A 21748-nucleotide genomic window follows, 5' to 3' on the forward strand; every position below is an offset into this window, starting at 1 on the left:
TGATTATATTTTTGAATGATAAGCTATGTATAACTTTTCTTTTAGTCAGTAGATAGTAAACAAAGTGTCTCTCTTGGTTTTTGTTGTTGTTGTTGCATTCAAGAGTGAGTAAGCAAAAATGGTGTCTTAAACCAATAAACAAGTTTAAATCAGGTTTTTCTAAACTGGTTCAGTAGGCTTGCAGCTCCCTCCTGTATCTAAACATATTTCTATAACGCTGTGGCAGAGTCGCAGTTTTAAGCAAAGCTGGGTGGATCACAAGCTACCTGTGCTTAGAAGATGCCCCAGTGCCGCGGGCCTCTCTGGAAGTGCTGACATACTGCTTTCCCGGGAAAGGAGGGACTCCACAAGAATCCACACAGCAGGCCCTTTTTAAAATTTCATTTTCAATTTTTTGACTCCTCCCTGTTTGAGGGTTCCCTGTGATTACTGACTCAGGAGCTGCGTCTGATTTCTAAGACTGCTGATGGGCAGCTAATGGGCTTTCCTCTTGATGGGATCCTCAGCCCTTCTTACTTGACTGAAACTGGCTTTACTGGACTCACAAGGCTTGGGATGCTCAAGGCTTTAACGAGATTTAAGATTTTTTATTACAGTAAATTCTTTTCAAGAATATGAACATGGTGAGATCCTAGATATCATACATCATGAATAAATAGAACATAAAAAATTGACTGACCAAGTGCAGTTGAAAAAGATGCGGAATAGAGATTATTCTTTGGTATCCAGCTCATCATTCAAGGTTAAGGGTGAAACTGTGCTTTTTTCCCAACAAAAATGCTTTACTTCAATAGTAGCACTAAAAGAAAGAAATTATAAGAATGGAGAACTTTACCACTACCAGAAATAGTTTCACTCTGCACAGAAGAAGCTTCGAGAGTATCAGTAATTGCTGTGTGAACAAAAGGTAAATAAAAGGTTCACCACGAAATACATCCCATTTTCCTCAATGAAAAGAAACATCAAAACTGTAGAAAATGATCCAACATGAACAGTATCAGAGTAACAAATGATGTCAGAAAAGAAGAGTTTCTAAGTCATGGTACAGCTTTTGACTGACATAATGAAGAAGACTTTCATTCAATTTTGCAGACTTTCCTATTTTATTTTCTGACTCTGACCCTCTTGCAACCAAAGGAAGTGAAACACACATAGCACTTGCACATCTTAAAATCACCCTAGGTTTGCCAATAAAACAGAAAATACTAATCCTAGAATGACAGCATAGCACTTGCAATATTAAGACAGAAAGGAACACAAAGTATTTTTAGGCAGTTATGATTGCATATTGATTTTTAGCTTGTAAGGAAGATCCAGAGGCCTAAACAGGATAACATCAGGCCATCCAGCACTAAAGAATGATATTCTACCCCATCAGCAAATAAGATTTTTTCAGGTGAATGGCATGCCTTATTCTGCCTTGTGAGATTCTTCATATTGTTTGTCTTCTTGAGGGTGGTAGACGTCGAATGACACATTCTTGGTTCCCTGGGTAATTTTCCATCAGCTCCTCAGTAAGAAATACCTGGGAGGTTAGTACTTGCCCCAAATCTTCAAGTTTTAGCTGGTGGGAGGACCAGGTAGAGAAAGAGAAGGAAGCAAAGCTTACATATGTATTGTGTGTTCATGGGTGAATGAGTGCGTTAATGACGAAGATAAGATAGGTAACCTATGCAAGGGAGTTTATTTAAGACGTGCACAGGCACAAAAGTGCATGTCTGGGATGAGTAACTGCAGACAGGCATTTAAAAGGATGATTTTACCTTTGCTCCTTTACCTCTTTTGTTCCAAGTTATGCCTTCATCAGCAGTCTCAGTCCTTCAAATTTGTTTTAACTGTCTTTTGCCACTGTTCTGCCCAAAGTTCTCCTCCTCCAAGGTGTGTGCTAAGCCCATGGTTCCTGGCAAGCTTGACTTTTCTGGTAATCAATTGCTGTCACGTGTGAGAAATTGTGACTATGTAAAAGGTTGAGGTGCTGGGCTGGCGCTTAGTTCTCCCTTTACACCCATAGGATCCCTGAGACCTGTTCCCTGAACCTCACTGACATCAGCTTGGCACATGATGACGCTGTAAAATGGGATCTCACATGGATAATCTCTCTTTACTGATCAGCTGCTGGGCACTGCCAGGCTACTGAAAGATGAGCAAGTCCAGCCGGACCCAATCTGAATTCACGGTTCTGGCAAAGCCTCTAGATTTTGCAAAGCACAGTGCTCTATATTTTTATGTTAGGATAACTTTCTTCAGTGATATATGTTTAATGTTTCCCCTCCTCAAGAGAAACTTCTTTTTTTTTTTTCCCCCAGTGGGAGGGGATTTGTTAGCAAACAATTTGTTGCTAATACCAACAGTCAGATTATTTTGCAAGAGTGCAGTGCTGGTTAGGTGTGCTTTTCAAACATGGATTTTAAAAGCCTTGGGTTTATTCCAAGATATTATTATCTTTTTTTTTTTTTTAACTTAATTAGATTGTGCAATGCATTTCTGTAACCTTTTATACAGCTTCTTTTAACCCAAAACAAACCAGCTGCCAACTAAAACAGTTGCCTTACCAAATAGATCCACGAACATGTATAAGTTAATTAAAATAAAAATAAAGACATTTATTTTGTAAAAGACCTTCTCTAATCACACAGGCCTTACAAGTAAATCAAAGTGTTTTTTCTACTGTGTCACAGGCAAATTACGCACCCGTTCTGTTAGTCTCATAAAAATGTATAAATACCACAAATTATTTGGAAGTCATTCACCACTGCCAAGTAGCACAACTGCTCCGCAGCGTCTCTTTACGATGGTGTCAGATGTTCAGCTAAGTTTGGGCAGCATGACACATGCACTCAAATGCGAGATTGTTCTAATTCAAAATACCTTTCCAAACTGGGATGAGGGTCAACGGTCAGGAAGGGTACCTTGCTGGAGACAGTTCCCTGCTCATGTGTTCCCTCTTCTCTTTTCTGTCTTCTCATACCTTTCTGCTTTCACTCAATGAGATCTTTCCTAGCTAGGATGCAAATGATACGAACTAGGTAAGTAAATGTTTAAGACTGCAGTATGAAGTAGTCAGTTATTGGAGAAAAAATCCCTGTCCTTAAGGTGTTTCTCAAAAAATTAGCAAACAGCCTACCAATGTAAGGAATAACTGGCTTTCCTTTCCATAATAGGATAAAATAGGACTCCTAGATCTTCAGTGTCAGAGCCTGAAATGCAGATGTAGATAGGTATGTGTCTGGATAAGAACACAACTTTTAAAATCACCCCTCCACACCATACTAATTCCATTACTTTGCCATTTTTCCTGGAGAGAGCAAGTGCTGGACACACCTTTTAGGTTCTGTGTGAAATCTTACATCTTTTGAAGTCTCAATATTAATCTTTTCCATTTCCTTCCTGTCTCTATCAATAGCTTTGAGGGAGCTGTTTAACAACAATTTTAACAGATTGCCTTTTTTTTTTTAGGGATACATGAAACTGGGGGCAGTGTAGTGTCAAATTCAGTATGCCAAGGGGGTCATCTTCTGTGTGCTTGCTGGTCTAAAGCCAGACTTGTGCTGTTGACTGGAATTCTGTGGTTCGCCCATGTTAGCTTGAATCAACACAAGTGTGGTTACACCAAAGTGTGATTTCAGGTTTGTGAAAGCAGTCTGGAAGATGGGGATACTCTTCGGCTTTCCCAGAGCATGGACTGCAGCAACTGTTCCTTGGGCACCACCCTTCCCATTCCTGACTGCACAGGTCACCTAACAGCCCTGTGGCCGTTGCAGTTATTAAGAATGGCTGGGAAAATATTTGCAGTTAAATCAGTGTAAGTGATGTGTAGGCACACGGAAGTATTGATTTAGGAGGCCTCCTTTAAGTTTCTAGGACAATCTCAACCTACCGGAACAGACAGCTTTCTGGAGACTTCTAACAAAGCTAAGGAGAATGGGGAGTCATCCCTTAGAGGAAAGACACATACCAAAGCTCAAGCTTTAATGAACAATTAGCCATGAAGCAAGAGACAGGAAAGATTATGAGACTGTTAAAAGCCTGTCTGAGAGCCAGGAGAGCCCAGAGCACAGGCAAGGTACCTTATAAGTTGGCACATTTTAAGAATGTCAATTAAAAACAGATTAAATTCATATGTGATCCAATCTGACTCAATATGCATGGGTCACCCTGACCTACCCAGATTTCCCCAAGGGCTTCTGGTAATACTGGCTCCGTCTAACACGTGGCATTGCCAGCTGTCACTTGAAGATGATGGCTGTTACTGAACCACGCACAGTTCTTTGGTTGGACATGGATGAGACCTTCCCTGCTCCTCAGGAGCCACCAGTGTCTCAGAAGCTGAATCAGCTCGATCAGGCCACCCTCTCCTCTCCCTGAAGGTTCAAGCTGCCCAGTCCCCATACTGGTGGCAAGTGTCCTTCAGTGCTCTGACCCAGCCCCACCACAGCAGGAGCTAGAGTTACACTCTGAGTCGTCTGTCTTTTCCCTTTTCTATTTCAGGATGACAATGGATGCTCTGCAACTAGCAAACACCGCCTTTGCAGTTGATATGTTCAAACAACTATGTGAGAAGGACAAAACAGCCAATATTATTTTTTCCCCCCTGTGTACCTCAACGTCTCTGGCTTTGGCATATAAAGCTACAAAAGGTGATACTGCAGACCAAATGAAACAGGTAAGATATCGGCATCCTGTTCTGCGGCTGCAAAATTTTATGGCTGTTGGAGGTGGCTTTCTTATTTGTTCTTGTTAATATTCTACTGGATATCTGGTTCCCTTGTAAGCCGGGCTGCAAACCATCCATTTTAAATTCCTGAACGGTTCCACACTTCAGGCAAAAGAGGTTGCAAACCTGGCATAAAGAAAAAGCTTTCTCAAGCATGTACAAGGTGGAAGGGGACATGGCAGATTCCTCGACAGTTGCATTAAAGCCTTGACTCCTTTAGCGTAACGTTGATTATGGCTGCAAGTCACAGTCAAGATCACTGCATTTTCTGGATAATTGTTTTTTCATTATTCAAGAATGCCTAAGCTTTATAGAATTGGAAATTATCTGTCATCAGCAGGTGTGCTTAGCAGCTCTGTCGCTGACATTTCCCCTTTCATCCACAATACCACTAAGAGGAGGTGGATGCAGTAGAAAAGGACACAACTTCAACCATGTTTTTCCTTACAAGCAGATCATGGTGTTCGAGGGGTTTCCAACAACATGATGCAGCACAGCAGTCATGATGCAATCAGCTTATCAAGCTCTCTCTGTGGTGCAGGGAGGCACCTTGCAGCCTCTTCTGCTCCCTCTCTGTAAGCAGAGACCTGCATAGTTCCTTTTTATCCTGTTGAGGGTGCCCACAGTTTCTGCAGTTACCTAAATGTGGGTGAGAAGCAAAGTCAGATGAATTTATATGCTGATTATCATCTGGCTGTGATGGAAGTACTACATATTTGAATATATTTGCCCTCTTTGGGGAATTCCTCCCTGTACTTCCACACTCACTGAAGGTACCCCCAAGTGCTGCCTCCTGTGCCCTGACCCATGCCACAGATTTCAGTGAATCTTGCACTCTACTGAGCAGAGCTGCACAGCAATGTATCTGTGAAGATATTATTGGCGTTCCAGACTTTTCCAAACAGCACTGTGTTTTTTTTAAAATTGTAAATTAACTCTAGATATTTTTTCTAAATTTAAATTATGCCCAGCAGCTTCCTCACCATTTCAAAAGTCAAGTGTTGTCTTTCTAATGGGGGAGTTGAAAATAGTAACTGTCCTTAATTTTGTTTTCACTTGTGTCTGCAATTTGCTTTGAACCATCCCATAATAAGTTAATGTGCACATCTACCAATGGAGCTCAGTTACACAAGCGCATTTATGTTTCATATTTCTCAACTGGTATATAAAAAGTGCTGACTACAAATACTAAGGAAAGCTTGGTATGTTTTTAAATGTAATATCTCCTATTTTCTATGTCTGTTCTAGCTTCTGCCTGCCCCTGAGTTTGTGCTTGGGTTTTAAATACTAGATACAAAAGGAGACAGATTGGCAATTTTACTCTGGAATGTCAGTTAATAAACTTGTGCCAAAAACTCTCGCAGGTGGAGAGGTTGCAGTGGTGTTCCTTTCTCCCCAAACCCAGTTTCCAGGCACAGAAGCTTTCTGCTCTTAACGTGCTAAGAAATAAAACTGTTGAGGAAAAGGTAGTAAGCTGAGAAAGTTGTTTACCTGCTCTAGGAGAACCTGCTTCAGCAGGGGGTTGGACCAGATGGTCTCCAGAGGTCCCTTCCAACCCTGACCATTCTGAGATTCTCTGCTTCTGAGGAAATGACCCACTGTGCACAGAGAGGGGGGGACACGGAGGGCTGGTAAGGCAGGGCAGCAGTTTGTTGTGTCTGTGAAGGTATGATATGTTCAGGGAGAAAGAGCAGGAGTGAAGGACAAAGCCAAAAGAAGGTTGCTAAGTGCTTGCCATGCCTCATGTGGGAGCTTGAGGCAGGCGAGGAGGGTTGGGCAGGCTGCCTGTAATGAGACAGCCACCCTCAAAGACCCTGTAGTAAGCAGGCATTAGAAGTTCAATTCATATTTACAGGGTTATTTTCAAACAAAACCAGCAGTAACCTCTCTCTGGTGCCTAAAAGCAGCGAGTTTTAGGTCACCCCAGCACTTCCTAGAACTAGATTTGTCATTCCCAGGAGCTGGGAGGTGGCCATGTGTGGGTCAGCAGCCCCTACCTCCAGCTCATATTTTGTCTGCCAAAACAGACAAAGTTATCTGATCAATTTTTGCTGAAATATCGTGTGATGTCATGTATCAGTCACAGCAATCAGAAAACTTGATCTGTCGAGCATTTTTAAGGGTGTAACCCGCTTCTAGAAAGGAGACTGACTGGGATCCTCATTTATCTGGCCTAAAAGCTCCAGGTTTTTGGACAAGAATATGAGTTTGGTGAAAACATTATGACTCCATACTCTTTTAGTGTTTTAATCAACTAAGCCATATCACCAGCATGAACAGCTCTATTGATTTCTTTGGCCGGCTTACAGGAAAGAAATGCATTTGGTTAAAGTTCTGGTAGCATCAGGTTTTTAGGTTTATGTGAGGATGTCAAATAAATAATTCTTTAGTAACAACAGTGAGAGGCTATGTTGTTAGCTTAAACTCAAAAAGTCACAGCTCTGGTTGCAAATTAGCATTAGTTTTTGCTAAGCTCTTGGGAATGTTTATGCAATAATAATAAAAATGATGCTTAGCATTTTATTATGTTCATTTAACAGGTACTCCATTTACAAGATGTCAAAGATGTTTCTTTCGGGTTTCAAACAGTAACTTCAGATGTTTCCAAACTCAGCTCTTTCTTTGCGCTGAAAATGGTCAAACGGCTCTTTGTAGACAAGTCTCTTAATCCTACCACAGTAAGTGCTGCAGAAAAGCCCTGGTGCTATGGATTGCTTGGCCAGCATGTTGACAGGTTATGGTGTCAGACTGCAATGCTATTTAAAATAATTTCTCTCACTTTTGGCTGTTACTTGCTAGACTCAGATGATGAACAACGTAATATTCTCTGCTGCCATAAAAGTTTGTAGAAGGATGGATGAGTGTGCTGCTTGACCGCAAGCTATGCAACTATTACAACACTTCTCATTATTTCATTAATGTGCTTTAGGTCAGTAGCTGAGTAGGTTTTGAATGCAGCATAACTTCTTTGCCACATCAAGGTCTTTGAATCGTTAGTATGAGTGAAAAGGAGTCTTAAAAAAAGTTGGCAGTGCAAGTGTGTGCCCAATTCACACACCCAAGTAATTACTGCATAAGCTATAGATTTCTTCATCTGTCTGAGGAGGCAGAAGTCTGGCTATTGAAACCACACAAGAGAGGAAGGTGGTGTTTGGCCTTGTAACTTATGGACCTTGAAAATAACTGAGGAAAATGAAGTGGTTTGGGTTTTTTTTTTCCCTTCTTCCTCAAAGTTGCCTTTGAATAGGGCCCCAAGAAGGACAACATCAGCCTAAAAGTGGTGTTTCAGAAAACTCAGCATGCTTAAATGATGCTATAATCAGATTGCCTGCTGTTCAGCCTCTGCTACAGCAAAGGCCAATACCCAACCACAGCAATAAACACGGTGAGCATGATGCGAGCAGCCTGTGGCCTTTATTTCGGTCCTCTCTTATCCAAGGCCTGGACTGGGGATTGTTTCATCCTTTCAAACTCTAGCAATGAGGTTACTCCTGCAATACCAAAGTTACTTTAGCTGCTGGTATAACACCACTGGACTGAAGGCAACCTTGGGAAAGATGTGCTGAATGCAGCTGTGCATCCCGGTTGTCACCCGCTGTTATTTAATAGCTGTCCATCGTAATAAACTCCCCAGCTACCCCTTGGTGAAGCTCAGAATGCTGATGTTGCAGGATCTGTAAAGAGCCATTGGGTGGATGGCATTTAACCAAGGATGACTTTGGTACCTTGTGTCTTTCAGGACTTTGTCAACTCCACAAAGAGGCCTTTTCCATCTGAGCTGGAATTAGTGGAGTTCAAAGAAAAACCTGAGGAAACTCGACAGAAGATCAACAAATCTCTTTCGGAGCTAACTGATGGTGAGTACAGCTTAACCTTGGGGATGCTCTTTGCCTCTTTGGAGAAAGAGACCTTTGTCCTTGTGACACCTCTTTACTAATGCTTTTAGAAGTAAATACATAGTGAAAGCAGTGGAACTAGACCTACTATTTGTATCCATAAGGAGGAGCAATGTCAGCCTGTTTTGAAATCATGAACCTTACTACTGCAGCATTTCTGAAGATGGAAATGTGAGACTGGCCTTGCATTAGCCTTGGGGAAAGCTGCTCCCATTTGACTGCAGCAGGGCAGTTTGGGAGAACAACAGCCCCTGGCTGTGGAGCTTCATAAGTGCCTGACATGAATACATCAAACCCAGGCCCTGATTTCCTTTAAAAGCTTTATTGTAATTGGAAGTACTTGCTGGACTCTGAATTTCAGGCTGTTAATTAATAGCTCAGCTTAGCTCAGCTCAGCTGAGACATGCGTCTCTTGCCTTCCAGTGGAAATGGGGCTGCAGGCACTTCTCCCTCAATACTGAATACTCAAAACACTTGGCTGAGTCACAGGAGATGCTCATCAGTGACCATGAGGGTCCCTGGGCAGAGCGTGCCCAGTCTGTGGGGGGCAGCAGTCCAGCCCTGGCCCATGTGAGCATGCAGCGCCCATAACAGAGCCTGCTGGCAGCCTCTGCAGAGGTAGCTCTGGGGTCGGTGCTGCCTGTTGCCTTTGTGTTGGTACAAATATGAAAACATGGGTGCATGAGTCTGGGCCTTCCCAGGTTGGCACAGGTGCCCATGTGGAAGCACCTTGCCCTGCCTGTGCAATTCATGCATGACTTTCCTCCCCAGTGCTCCGAATTCAGTGTCTTTTATGGCAGTGCTTGAACAGGTCTAAAACAAAGCAAGGCATGGGGACAACACTTCCATGTCCTTTTAGAAGTCTGTAACAGTATTTGGTTATGAACTGTAATCAGAGCAGCGCTTTTTGTTATTCTCGTTATTTTATTCTTATGTATCAGTCTAGAAATGAGTAGCTGCTAATCTGGAACTTCCCTTCGTCTTGCTCTCCAAATGACAAATGCTTTTTCGCTTACACCTGTTGATTTCACTGAAAATTCAGTACCTTCTTTAAGGTACTGAACAAAAGCAGTAGACCTGTTTTTGTTTCCATGCTACATAAGCCAAGGAATCATTTTGAAGATCTGCCTTGATCCCAAATCTCGTTTCAAACATTAAGCTGCAATCTTAAGTGAGTGCTTCTTTTTGGAATTTTCCATTGGAATTGAAATATTTTATCTGTGAGATGCAGGACACAAATTTTTTAATTTAGTGAAATGTTTTCATATTCAATTGAAGCAATGGACATACTCATAATGAATTGTTGTTTTAACAACTATCTTAAACCTGTTCACAGGCAAAATGGAGAATATTTTGAATGAGGATAGTGTAAGTGACCAGACTCAGATCCTCCTAGTCAATGCAGCTTATTTTGTCACAAACTGGATGAAGAAGTTCCCAGAGGCAGAGATCAAAGAATGTCCTTTTAAAGTCAACAAGGTATGTTCTGAAAAAAAAGAAAGAAAAAAAAAAAAAAAAAGAAAGAGTCTGTTTCCACTCAATAAAATGCAAACTTTGAGCTAAGGAAATCCCAACAAGAGAAAATGAGAAATGTTTATTGTTACCATGTCATTCTTAGACTCGTCTAAACCTATATTGCTGTTGCAGCGGTCCCTAAACTGGTTTGCTCACTGTGTTGTTTTAAAACTTTGCTGGTGCTTTCACATCCATCTTTCAAAGGCCCAGTATGAAAACTGACTGTTCTGTTAGTATATTTAGACAACAGGAGCTGAGTACAAATGATCAGAAGCAGCCTTGCTTAAAAGGAGGTGCACAATCTCGTGGGTAGCATCTTCCAAGAGGTTGCAGCGTGTACCAGGGGCTGCATCACAGAACCAGCAGGGGTGAAGCACAAAACATTGTATTTATCATCGTCACAGAGCTAGTGAAACATCTACATCTGTGGGATCTCTCCGAGTAAACCTCTGAGGTGCCTGACCCTTCTCATCCCTCTTCATGGATGGCACCTCATTAATCTCCCTCTTTCCAGTCAGGCTCGGGACTGCAACCTTCTGTGTATCAGCCCTGCTCAGGCACGAGGCCCAAGTGGGTGCAGCACCTATGGCTGTTGTCTTCAGGAATCCATGACCAGTGATGAGTATTATGGTCAGACAGACAGCTCTAAACCAAGTTACAAAGCTGGGCAACATATGTGAGATAGAGATTATACTCCAAATACATACCTACCTACCTATGTGTATATATATATATATTTTCAGTGAACTTGAAATGTTTCTCATGCACATGAGATACGTTTCAAGTTCACTGAAAATATTCATAAATTACCACATCAGCCAACAATTTCAGCTAAAAAAGTTTTTAAAATGACAGTCAGCATTAAAATTAAGTGAAACATCTCAAGTTTTTTTTTCCCTGAAGTAACATTTTTCTACTGATTTTGAATTTTAAATAAGTTTCCAGGTGAACAGAGTAGCTTGTAAATCTTATTTGTGAAATAAAGAGTTTTGTTTTGTTTTGTTTCATTCATGAAAAGCAAAGACATTGGGCTTTAGGTGAGCCTGAAATTTCTTATTCTGTTTCAGCTCCTGAACCAAAATATCAATTACTTGCATTAACAGCTTGACCTTCACTGTTGAGAAGTGCTCAGCGCCTGACACTTACTGGCATTACGATGCCCTGTAGACAGTATAGTTTGTAGCACTCAGTGAAACAGGGCCACTGATATTAGGCACATCCCCAATTTGTTGCTATTGTATTAAGCAGAATTCTGTTCCACTTTTCTTCGGAAAGCTGCCTACTGTAAAAATCCAACAGGATCTCTTGCAGCTGGTTTCATTACCTAAGAAAGCCAACAAATTCTCTGAAGGTAACTCAATGTACCACTGCCATGCAAGCTTACAAACTTTCCTCTCTTGCCATCTTATCTGTGATTTAAAAGGAATGCTAGATTGTTTTCTCTGGTTTTGCAGACTGAAACTAAACCAGTGCAAATGATGAATCTGGAAGCTACTTTTTGCCTGGGCTATGTAAAAGAATTAAATGTTGCTATCCTTGAGCTTCCATGCCTTAACAAACATATAAGCATGCTCATTCTGCTGCCCAAAGAGATTGAAGATGAGACCACTGGCTTGGAGAAGGTGAGAGAAAAAAAAGAATTGGTATGATGCTTCCTTTGGAAACAGCCCGCTTATAATGCCATGTAGTTATGGAATGCTTTTGTTATTTAGATGCTATATAGAAGAAAACAAAAAGTAATATCCCTGTGAATTTACCTTCTCATTCTGCTTCTCTGTTCCTGATCTCATATTTGTGACATTGTTTTCATTGTGGCCAACTGTGAAGTTGTGAACAAGACTTTGTTTTAGATAGGGTGTGCGTAGAAGACAATGTAAATTGCAGAAGGTGCCCTTGATGCACTTTTAGAATCTGCATCAATTTGAAAACCTGGACCCCCAAAACAATTTTTCATCTTGAGATTTTTGTTCTTGCTACAGTAGAGTGCTTAAAGTCATACTTACTGGGTACTCAGTAGTGCTGACATTATTTATTCTAGTGTCCTCATTTTTTCAGTTGATGTTTATCCATGATTTATTTTACTAAGGCCTTACACTTTTCTAGGTTTTAATTTTAAGCAGAGGTGCCTGACAATGAGCCATTTTTTATTATAGTTGCATGTAAATTTGGAAACAAGTAAGACTTTTCCTAAAGAACAACTATTTCTTACGTAACTCATGAAAATTTAAAACATATTTTCACTTCTCTTCAATGTTTAAGGATTAAGAGACAGATGATCAGGCAAGTCTCATTTGTAATTTGCTGCAACTGTTCATAAATTCTATAGGCAGAAGGAATCTGCCTTTGCAGCTGTAAGGTACTTTTATATGTAGGGATAAACTACAGCACACACATATCTTAACATGCAGGTGAGGCCTTTCCTGATAGCAACTTGTTGTGGCCCCAAATTCTGGCTCCTCACTTCCCAGTTTTTAAAAAATTGCTCAAACAGCTGTGTGTTTGATTGAGATCAGGCTCTGGATTTGGAGTCTTTTTCTGTCCCAAATACCAGCGATTTCATTACGGTGTAGGGTCAGGAATCAAGATGTTTGGATCTGCCAGCTGGCCAGGTGTAACCGGGGTAGGGACTGTCTTTCTCAGGTCCCTTCATGTGGTTGTTGAGGCGATTGCGTATCGAAAGCTTGTAAGGGGCTAATGGTCAAAGCATGAACATGCAGTGGAGCTGCTCCAGAGACCTATCCTATGGATTAATCATACTTGCATTAATATAACTGAGAGTATGTTAACCCTGAATGCTACAGCTGTGAATTCAAAAGCAAAGGTTGCCTTTTGGACTTTATTTTTGGGGGGCTTGATAGGAGTGGGAAGTTCAGGAATGGCCTCCCCCCCTCCCCCCCATCCACTTTTTCCTTGGACTGCTCATTAATTTCCTTTGTTCCTTTATGTCTTCAGCTGGAAAAGGCACTCACTCCCGAGACATTATTACAGTGGACCAATCCCAGCATGATGGCCAACACCAAAGTGAATGTATTTCTTCCAAAGTTTAATTTGGAAGGTGATTATGACCTGAAGCCACTTCTGGAAAGCCTGGGAATGACAAATGTATTCAATGAGAGTGCATCAGATTTCTCGGAGATGTGTGACACAAAAGGTGTGGTTTTGTCAAAGATCATCCATAAAGTCTCTTTGGAAGTAAATGAACAAGGTGGAGAGTCCCGAGAAGTCCCAGGATATCGGATTCTGCAACACAAAGATGAATTTAAAGCTGACCATCCATTTATATTTGTGTTTAGGCACAACAAAACTCGCAACGTGATTCTTTCAGGCCGATTCTGTTCCCCTTAAGCAGGGCTTATTCATTATGAAAAAGCACAATTACATTTATGGTGGTGGATGTTCCTGTAAAGCTTGGCATCCTGACTATCACCTTGGAAAGGAAATCTAACAGGTTCATATATCAACCGGGTAAAACAATGTACTCTACATATGCAGCAGAACTAGTTTATCTCCTTATGTTTCATCCTCTTAAGCTGAAGGATTCCCACTGTGAAGAACACGTATTTTACTGAGAAGTATCCCAGCCTCAGCAATAAGTATATTTTGTTTCTCTGTGGTAAAAACAAAGTGAACTGAGAGCCTGTTTTACATAGAGCAGGAGCTGGAAAGGGTTCTGGGAGGAAAAGCTACATTCCTGCTCCCTAGCCAAACCACTCTCCCTCGTGACCCACACTCTGTGGATTCCTACTGCCTAGAAGGGGAAAATGTGGACATGTGATGTGATAGCACTCCCCTTCTACATTCTGGTGGCCCAGGGTGCCCTACCGGACCCTGCCAATGCCCAAGTTCTCCAAGTTCTGCAGTGTAGCTAGACAATTCAGGCTAGCATCAGAGTTTGCATCTGCGAAACAACAGTTGCACTGAGACCTCTGGATGCAAGAAGCAAATCATGGTGACAAAATGTCTATGAGACTCTTCAGCGTGAGCTATGTCAGTTTGTATACTGGTGATGATGGACTCTTGCGTGGGATTTTTTGACTCATTGCCTTTCAGATATGGAAGATGGGACCAGTTCACTGAAGCTATGAAGAGCCCTGTTGTATATATCCTGAGAAAAGGAACATTACACAATTCTAGGATAGCAAACAGTTGTATTGATAATGGAAGTGCCACACTTTTCATGCACAGATTGTCTGCCATTTCTAGTTCTGGATTCAGCCCTAAGGAGACTCAACTACTTGATGTCTGAGGCACGAGAAAGAAATAAAGACTTTAACTTGAGTGAAATTGCCATTGTAATTACCCATCTCCAAATTCCATATGAAATCATGGTAATCAGATTTCATTTCTATCTGAAGACTGCCTGCTGCATATGTTCAGTACTGGTTTACCTAATTACTGTTCAGAATAAAGCACTATAAAACCCGCGTCAAATGTCTGCATACCTCCAGTGTCAGCCTGTGTGTTCACTCTAGTGTGATCACTGACAGTGTCGGAGTTCACTCTTGACCTCCAATAAATGATAGGAATGGGAATGAACAGATTCACTTAGGCCACAAAGTCAAAATAAAAAACTAAATCAGTGCCTGGATTGTCCTTCTGGATCATATAATGATAGGTCCCAATAAGGACTGTGTTACTAGCTGGTCACAATATACAGAGAATTCAATTATTTAGCCTCAAAAAATATGAGCATTTTACTTGAGAATTCCTCTTGGTGCTTTAGGTCTGAAAGAAACTGGAAAGAGATTTCTAAATAAGAACATGCAACCCCTAAAACGCAACAGCACGGTGGTTATTGTGAATTTGGAGACAGGGGTTCCGTTTTGATTCTTCACCTTGCCAACCCACAAAGAAGCCTTTAGTCACAACGATTCAGTGGTTTTACCAGTTTCCTTCCCTCTGTGGACCTTTAATAGGCTCTAGCGCAGTTTAATACCACAGGGTTAACTGGAGTCGTTGGCCCATATCTTTGAAGGTACTGAGGGGACTAACTGCCACCAAAAATAATGGGAAGTGAGACTCTGCAGACCTCTGGGGGTCTTTGCTGATACACATCAGGTGTCCTGATAGTGCATAGTAGTCAGAAGAATGCAAAATACAGCAATTTTCAGCCCATCCTGTCTGAGAAGGAATCACCTGCAAAGATGTTTACCAGCTCAATAACCTCAGTGACAGCTGAACGACTGAGAAATGTTTTATATACCCCACCACTGTCTGATCTGTTTTAGAGGCTGGGGTCAGAGTTATCCAGAGCTGTCATCACTGTGGTTTCTGCTGGTTTTTCTGTAGGAGGTGGGTCAGGGCAGTGCACATGGGGTTGATGACCGACTAAGCAGCTGTATAGGCAGTCCATACATAGGCAAGAGGGACTAGTTGCCTATAGTCTGTACAGTTTGTTTGTGTTTGGGCACCGACTCTTTGTCAGGTAGTTCCAGTTGTTCAGCAGGCCATATCACACTTGTTGCTACATCTGTGCTAGTCTGCTAGACTGATGAAAACCTCTGGCAGATTGCCGCATCCCTTTTTTTCTGCCTGCTCAGACATCACTTTCAGCTTTTTCAGGTTCTGAAAACGTTCCAGTCCAGGAGCCAGACTTCATTCAACAGAGGTCATACTCTAAGTGCTGATCAGAGCATTTAGCACATCCACGCAAATTCATGTAAGCATGTCTTCTCAGAGAGTTCCTTGTGATAGCTTTGCCAGGAAGGGTTATCCCATGAAAGCAGAGAAACACCGCCTCAGGGTGGGGCCCATCTTTCTCCACCCCCTGACTAACACCGAGGTATCCCAGCCTAGGCAAGGCAAGCAGATGTTAGAGATATGAAGCTGTCTTAGTTTATGGAAGGCAAATGTATTTATTGGTCATTTATAAACAGAATAGCTTGCCCATGCAAATCTCAGGTGCATGTTTCACTTCTGCCTCTTCTCTCTACCAGTCCTCGTACGAAACCTAGGCGTCTTGCAGCATGTGAGGGAGAAATATCAGTAAGGCTCCTGCTGGTGTGAGAAACTCTGTTACCGTCTATTGTTTGGTTCCACCCATGCTGGCTTCTGAGCCTTGGGCAAGAAATTGCATGGGAGGACATGGGAAAAAGTGTGTGGGAGCTTGTGTATAGAATGTTTATGTGCTGAAAGGTGTTGGTTACGATGGAGAAAGTGAACATAGCTGAGGACTTGCTCAGATCACCAAGCTGCTCCACCCCACCTTTCAAAAGAGCGTTACTATCCAGTGACGGGTGACAGCCCTGGTGGAAAAAAGCAAGCTGTGGCTGGCTTTTGCAGGCAGCTGCAAACTGCAGTGTTATGTGTCTAGTCATCTCATCACCTGCTCAGCTGCACAGTCATTGCCCGCTGCCCGCTCCCAGCATTTTGTAGAAGAGAAGGGAATACATCTTAATGTCTTGTGGTAAAAAAAGTAGTTTGTGGGGAAGAGCAGTTTGGTTTTGAAACTTGAAAAATGCTACGTAGAGCCAATTGGCCCTACTGGAAAAGCAGTACAGTTTTGAACCCTGAATATACTATCCTAAGGGCCTAGAAAAGACAGAATTTACACATACATTTGATATTTCCTGAGGCAAAGCAGTTAAACTGATGCCAGGGAAGTTCTGAAGGACTGTATGTGCAGAGCAAGTAAAATAGATCAGTGGAGGAACAATATTAATATAGGAGGGAGGGAGAAAGCACAGAGTTTGGAAGAAGAAAAGTCTTGAAAGGTACTAAAAAATACTTAGACTGTCACTAAAAAGAGGCTAGGACTCATAAAAGCACAAGAGAAAAAGATACATGGTAAGGCCATGTGCAGAAATAAAAAAACCAAAACAAACCACCCAGATAAAGAGACAAAGAACTGAGGAGGAAGACTAAGGAACACTACACTAACGTGCAGGAAGGAAAAACAGAAACAAAGAAGTAAATGGCAAATGGAAGCGAAAAAGCAAGGAGAAGAATAGGGGTAACAGGAACACTCATTTTCTCATCGTGTCTTGCATTGTTTACAAATCCCTCTTTCTGGCTGGAGCAGCGGAGGCTGTGAGACTGGGGTAAGACCATGGCAGAGGAGCAAGGAACAGCAGAGCCAGCGGGAGCTGTGCCTGAGGGAGAGGGTGGCCCAGCACTAGGAGGGAAGTGTGGGAAGGGTGAGGTGGTGCTGGGAGCCCTGCTTCCTCTTTCCTCCTTTCTCCCCTCACCATGTCTGATCCCTCAAATATCCTATGAATCCAGAGCCAGCTTTATGCTTTGTAGGAAGAAAGAAGAGGTGAGAAAGAAAGAGAAAATTGTCAGAGTTGCAAAGCCACATAAAACCTTAGAGGACTTAATTTGGACCTGTGTCCAATTTCCATAACCCAGTGTTGTACCTGAGCTCGGGGGTGCTGATTAGGGGAGATCAAACACTGTGCTGGTGTAGCTCCTTGCTTCCCATCTCTTTACCTCCATCTCACTCTGTGCTGGAGACATAACCTATATGATCAACCACTCCTAGCTTTCTTTTATTAACTGCAATGATTTAAAAGAATACCCCCTGGCTGGGGATTCTTGTTACAGTTCAAGGAAATACTTCTTCCCCTCTCTAATTAAGCTGCTTCCATACACATAAAGCTGACTCCTTGCCTGAGAGAGAGAGATGGCTGTAGGCAACATAAAGCTCCTGCATCTCCCATTCATTTGCTCTATGTTGGCAAGCAAGCTCAGCTCCAGACGAGGACTCTCTGAACCCTACCATGATCCCTGCACACCCCTGTGTCCAGACCAGACCCCATCAGACTTGAGAGGGACTACACACAGCAGTACAGCCATGGATCTCCAGGGTTAATGCCCAGTTTTCCTGCTGAGGGTGACTTGGCATTGCAAGCAGGAGGTGTTGCCAGCAGATATTGCCTGCCAAACTTGTTGGGCAGCTTTGAGAGAAATACTATTAGCATATTGCTAGATATAGGTTTCCCAGTCTTCTGCAGGAAACTTCACGTTGATGGCATTTGCATTAAATTGCAACATGCTGCTATCATCAACAATTGGTTAGAGGCTGAACTTTCCCAAAGGGAGTGGGAGATTTTTATAATACAGTATTCACAAGAACATGCTCCAGAGCTCAGCTATTGTGCTCTTCATTTAACCTCTTCGGGCAAGAAGGTAAGCAATTATTTATTTTTTTTTAAATAACTTGTGATTTTTTTTTTTTTTCATATCCAAAGAAGTCCACATGTTTACAGGTGGGATAGAGGGGGAGATACCTTTACAGGCGGCAGGCAGCAAAACACACTGCTAAAATTCAGCTGGCTCAAGAGCTTACCCAAAGGGAGCTGGTCTTCAGTGGGATGTAGATGGGGAATTTAGAAACACATGTCCAAAATGGTGAATCCAAAGATTCTTGCCTAAATTTCACAGACTTTGGAATCTGAAATATCCCCAGGATCTCTCTGCCCATCCTGAAAGTTCTGATTGTCACAGGACTGATCAGCTCAGTGGCTTATACCAGAAAGTGCCTGCTTTTCTGCCTGTATCTCCAGAAGGGCTGAAAGGCAGGTTCTTTCCAAGCACCTCTACCCACGCTGGTAGAAATGGGCTTCACATGAAGTGATGGTGCTGATGACCTGAGCAAACCCACCCACAGAATGGGAGATAAAAGTTAATTTCCCTTCTTTACTCAGGTTTTCATGGCACAAGATAAAGCCTTGACATGTTCACTAGGCAAGAGGGCAGGCATGTAGTTTTTTGACTGGGTGCTTAGGCGTTTCCCCTGTACCCTGATCCCTGCTGCCGGGGGATTGTTTATGTTCTTAAACAACAACTATATAAAATAGGAAGGGTGGAGTGGTATTCAGATTTTGTTTTGTTAATGGGGATGCTAGTCTTCGCTATCAACATATTAGCTCCTGGGTTTGGCAGTGGTGTTTAGAAGCTTGCAGAGAAGCCTGTGCAGTACACACAGGCACAGCAAATAACTTGCCACAGTACAGCTCGTGACAGACCAGTGTACGTCCATGTCTATTTATGCAGGAATAATTGGTCTAGAAAAAGGTAGAAAAGATACTGGAGGTACTAAGGCAAAATAATAAAAGCAGTCAGAAAAAGCCCTTCCTGGCATCAAAGTAGCAGCCTGAGAGCCTAAGTTGTTTGGAAAATGAACTTGGTTAACATTTCCTTTGAAAAATTACTTTGTACTGAAAGGTATTGGTTTTTAATTTAACGTGTGTTACCTTGGAAATATTTTGTGTCACTGAAGGATGATTAGAATTTCTGTGTTGTGGGAAATTTCATTTTCTTCATGTGCTATTTGTCCCTTTCACTCAAATCAGTGCAGAAACACTTGGAAACGTCTTTCTGTATGAACGGTCATGAAAAATAAGAAAGTCACTTCTACTAATCAGATTTTTTATGTGAGGAGACAGTACTATCTGGCATGTTGTCCTGGTTTTGGCTGGGATAGGGTTAGTTTTCTTCCCAGTAACTGGTACAATGCTGTGTTTTGGATTTGGTATGGGAATAATGTTGGTAACACACTGATGGTTTCAGGTGTTGCTAAGTGATCTTTATACTAAGTCAAAGACTTTTCAGCTTCTCATGCTGTGCCAGAGGGAAGGCTGGAGGGGCATAAGGAATTGGGAGGGGGGACAGCCGGGACAGCTGACTCAAACTAGCCAAAGGGATATTCCATACCATAGAACATCATGCTGAGTATATAAACCGGGGGGAGTTGGCCAAGGCCTGGCGATTGCTGCTTGGGGACTGGCTGGGTGTCGGTCAGTGGGTGGTGAGCAATTGTATTGTGCATCACATGTGGGGCTTTTTTTCCTTGCACTGTTTTTCTCTTTCACTTTTTGTTATCTCCCTTTTCAGTACTACTACTACTACTGCTATTGTTATTAGTATTACATTTCACTTTGTTTCAATTATTAAAGTGCTCTTACCTCAACCCATGGGGTTTACCTTTTTTCTGATTCTTCTCCCCATCCCACCAGGGAGGGAGAGTAAGTGAGCAGATACATGGTACTTAGTTGCCAGCTGGGGTTAAACCACAACACATGTGCTCCTTTTCTAGGATAGACAGATGTAATTTATGACAATTCTGTCTTCCTTTGTGTATGAGAAATGAGTGTGTATTAAATCACCATGAGTGTGTATTAAATCACCTTAATGGGAGGCAGACTGGAGAAGTAAAACATGCAATGGGAATTATCACGTGGCATCAGGGAAAACAGGTTCCTTCTTGGTAACCTTGTATTAAATACAGAATAACCTCAAAACCAAAGCTACAGCTCTCTTAGACTTCCCACCTTATTTACTGTCTCCTCCTGTTAACTGCATAATATAATCTAATACACCTATTAATTATGATAGCTTTGAGCACAGCTTTTTATTCTTTGAGAGTTTTTGTTTTGATTTCATCTACCCTTAGCTGAAAACAAATTGTAAAGAGAGAACACATCATGAATAGTTATAGAAAAGAAGTGTTTGTCCTTTCACACAGCCATGGAATAAGTTTATCATCTTTACAAGGTGTCTGGTATATAGTGTTTTCTTTTGAAGGAAGCTATTCTCCTGGGTAGCTTCTTGCTCACATGTAACAGCTCCAGCAATTTCCATCTGACGGACTATGTTAAAAGCTATTGAACCATCATGCAAAGCATTTCGCTTCATCAGCTGTAAAGCCCCAACCCTGCTTACTGTCTCCCCACTGTTGCTAATATTCAGTGCAGGTACTTCAGCTGGTGCAGAGCAGCAGCTATGATCTTCCTGTAATACTTCTTTTGATCTTACGTCTTCTCTCCTTACCATCCAAGATTTTTAAAAGTAATGTTACCATTGGTTGTCCACCATGTAGGTGTTCTTCAGGCTCCACTGTCCTCGCAGTAACTCCAAAACTCTCACTGACTGAATGATTACATGGATTAGACATGTGGCTTTATGGTGTGGAATCATTCATACACTCATGCCTGCCCCAATTTAGATTAACAAACTTCACTAAATCCTTTCATTCTGCAGTAAGAAAGTTCCTCCGCCAGCCCACACCTCCCCTCCCTTGCTTTCGGTCTCCAGGGCAGCTCTCTAAGTAGTTCCCACTCACAAAACCATGGAGTTGGCTGTAGTGTTTGCAGCTGGACATCTGCCTGAGGACAGCCTGCAGCTTTTTCTAAAGGAGTCGCCACCTTGGTACACCAGGTACTTGCTTTTAAAACCTGTTCTCAGCTCCTGGGCTGTCCCTCCACTTGGCTTGGCAGTCTCTCCTCTCCCTGCAGGGTGGGGTGGAGATGCCTCCTTCCTGCTGAGGAAGTTTATTAACTCTGTTTTTTCTCCTTGACTTGTTATGAGGTTTGGGCGCACCTACAATATGCCTCATGACCTACATTTGCTGTGAACAATTTTACAGCTCCATTTCAGATCCTTCAAGATGTGTAGAAGTAGAGCAATACAAACATCAGCGTTAAAGAAGCGCTGAGTTTTGTTTTCAGAAGGTTCTGGGTAGTAGGCAATAAAGGTGGAAGAAAAGAGAAATGATTATTTAGTGCAATGTCTTTTTCTTGTGGTAAGATGATTGTGTTATTAAAAGGAAAATGAAAACCATGTTTCATACAAAGACACAAACAGCAGTTTTCATAACTAATGAGGTATAATCCATCTTTAATTT

The 21748-nt window shown here is 42.0% G+C and overlaps 1 protein-coding gene across 1 annotated transcript; it reads left to right on the forward strand.

Moving 5' to 3' along the window:
• The first annotated feature begins 4489 nt into the window (after window positions 1–4489).
• On the forward strand, window positions 4490–13470 carry SERPINB5 (serpin family B member 5). The gene is made up of 6 exons (XM_027781791.1): window positions 4490–4663; window positions 7255–7392; window positions 8454–8571; window positions 9947–10089; window positions 11580–11747; window positions 13078–13470. The coding sequence occupies exons 1-6, from the start codon at window positions 4490–4492 to the stop codon at window positions 13468–13470; spliced, it is 1134 nt and encodes a 377-aa protein (XP_027637592.1).
• The last annotated feature ends 8278 nt before the right edge of the window (window positions 13471–21748 follow it).

The sequence above is a fragment of the Falco peregrinus genome, chromosome 3 (genome assembly GCF_023634155.1).
Source record: "Falco peregrinus isolate bFalPer1 chromosome 3, bFalPer1.pri, whole genome shotgun sequence".
Lineage (NCBI taxonomy): Eukaryota > Metazoa > Chordata > Aves > Falconiformes > Falconidae > Falco > Falco peregrinus.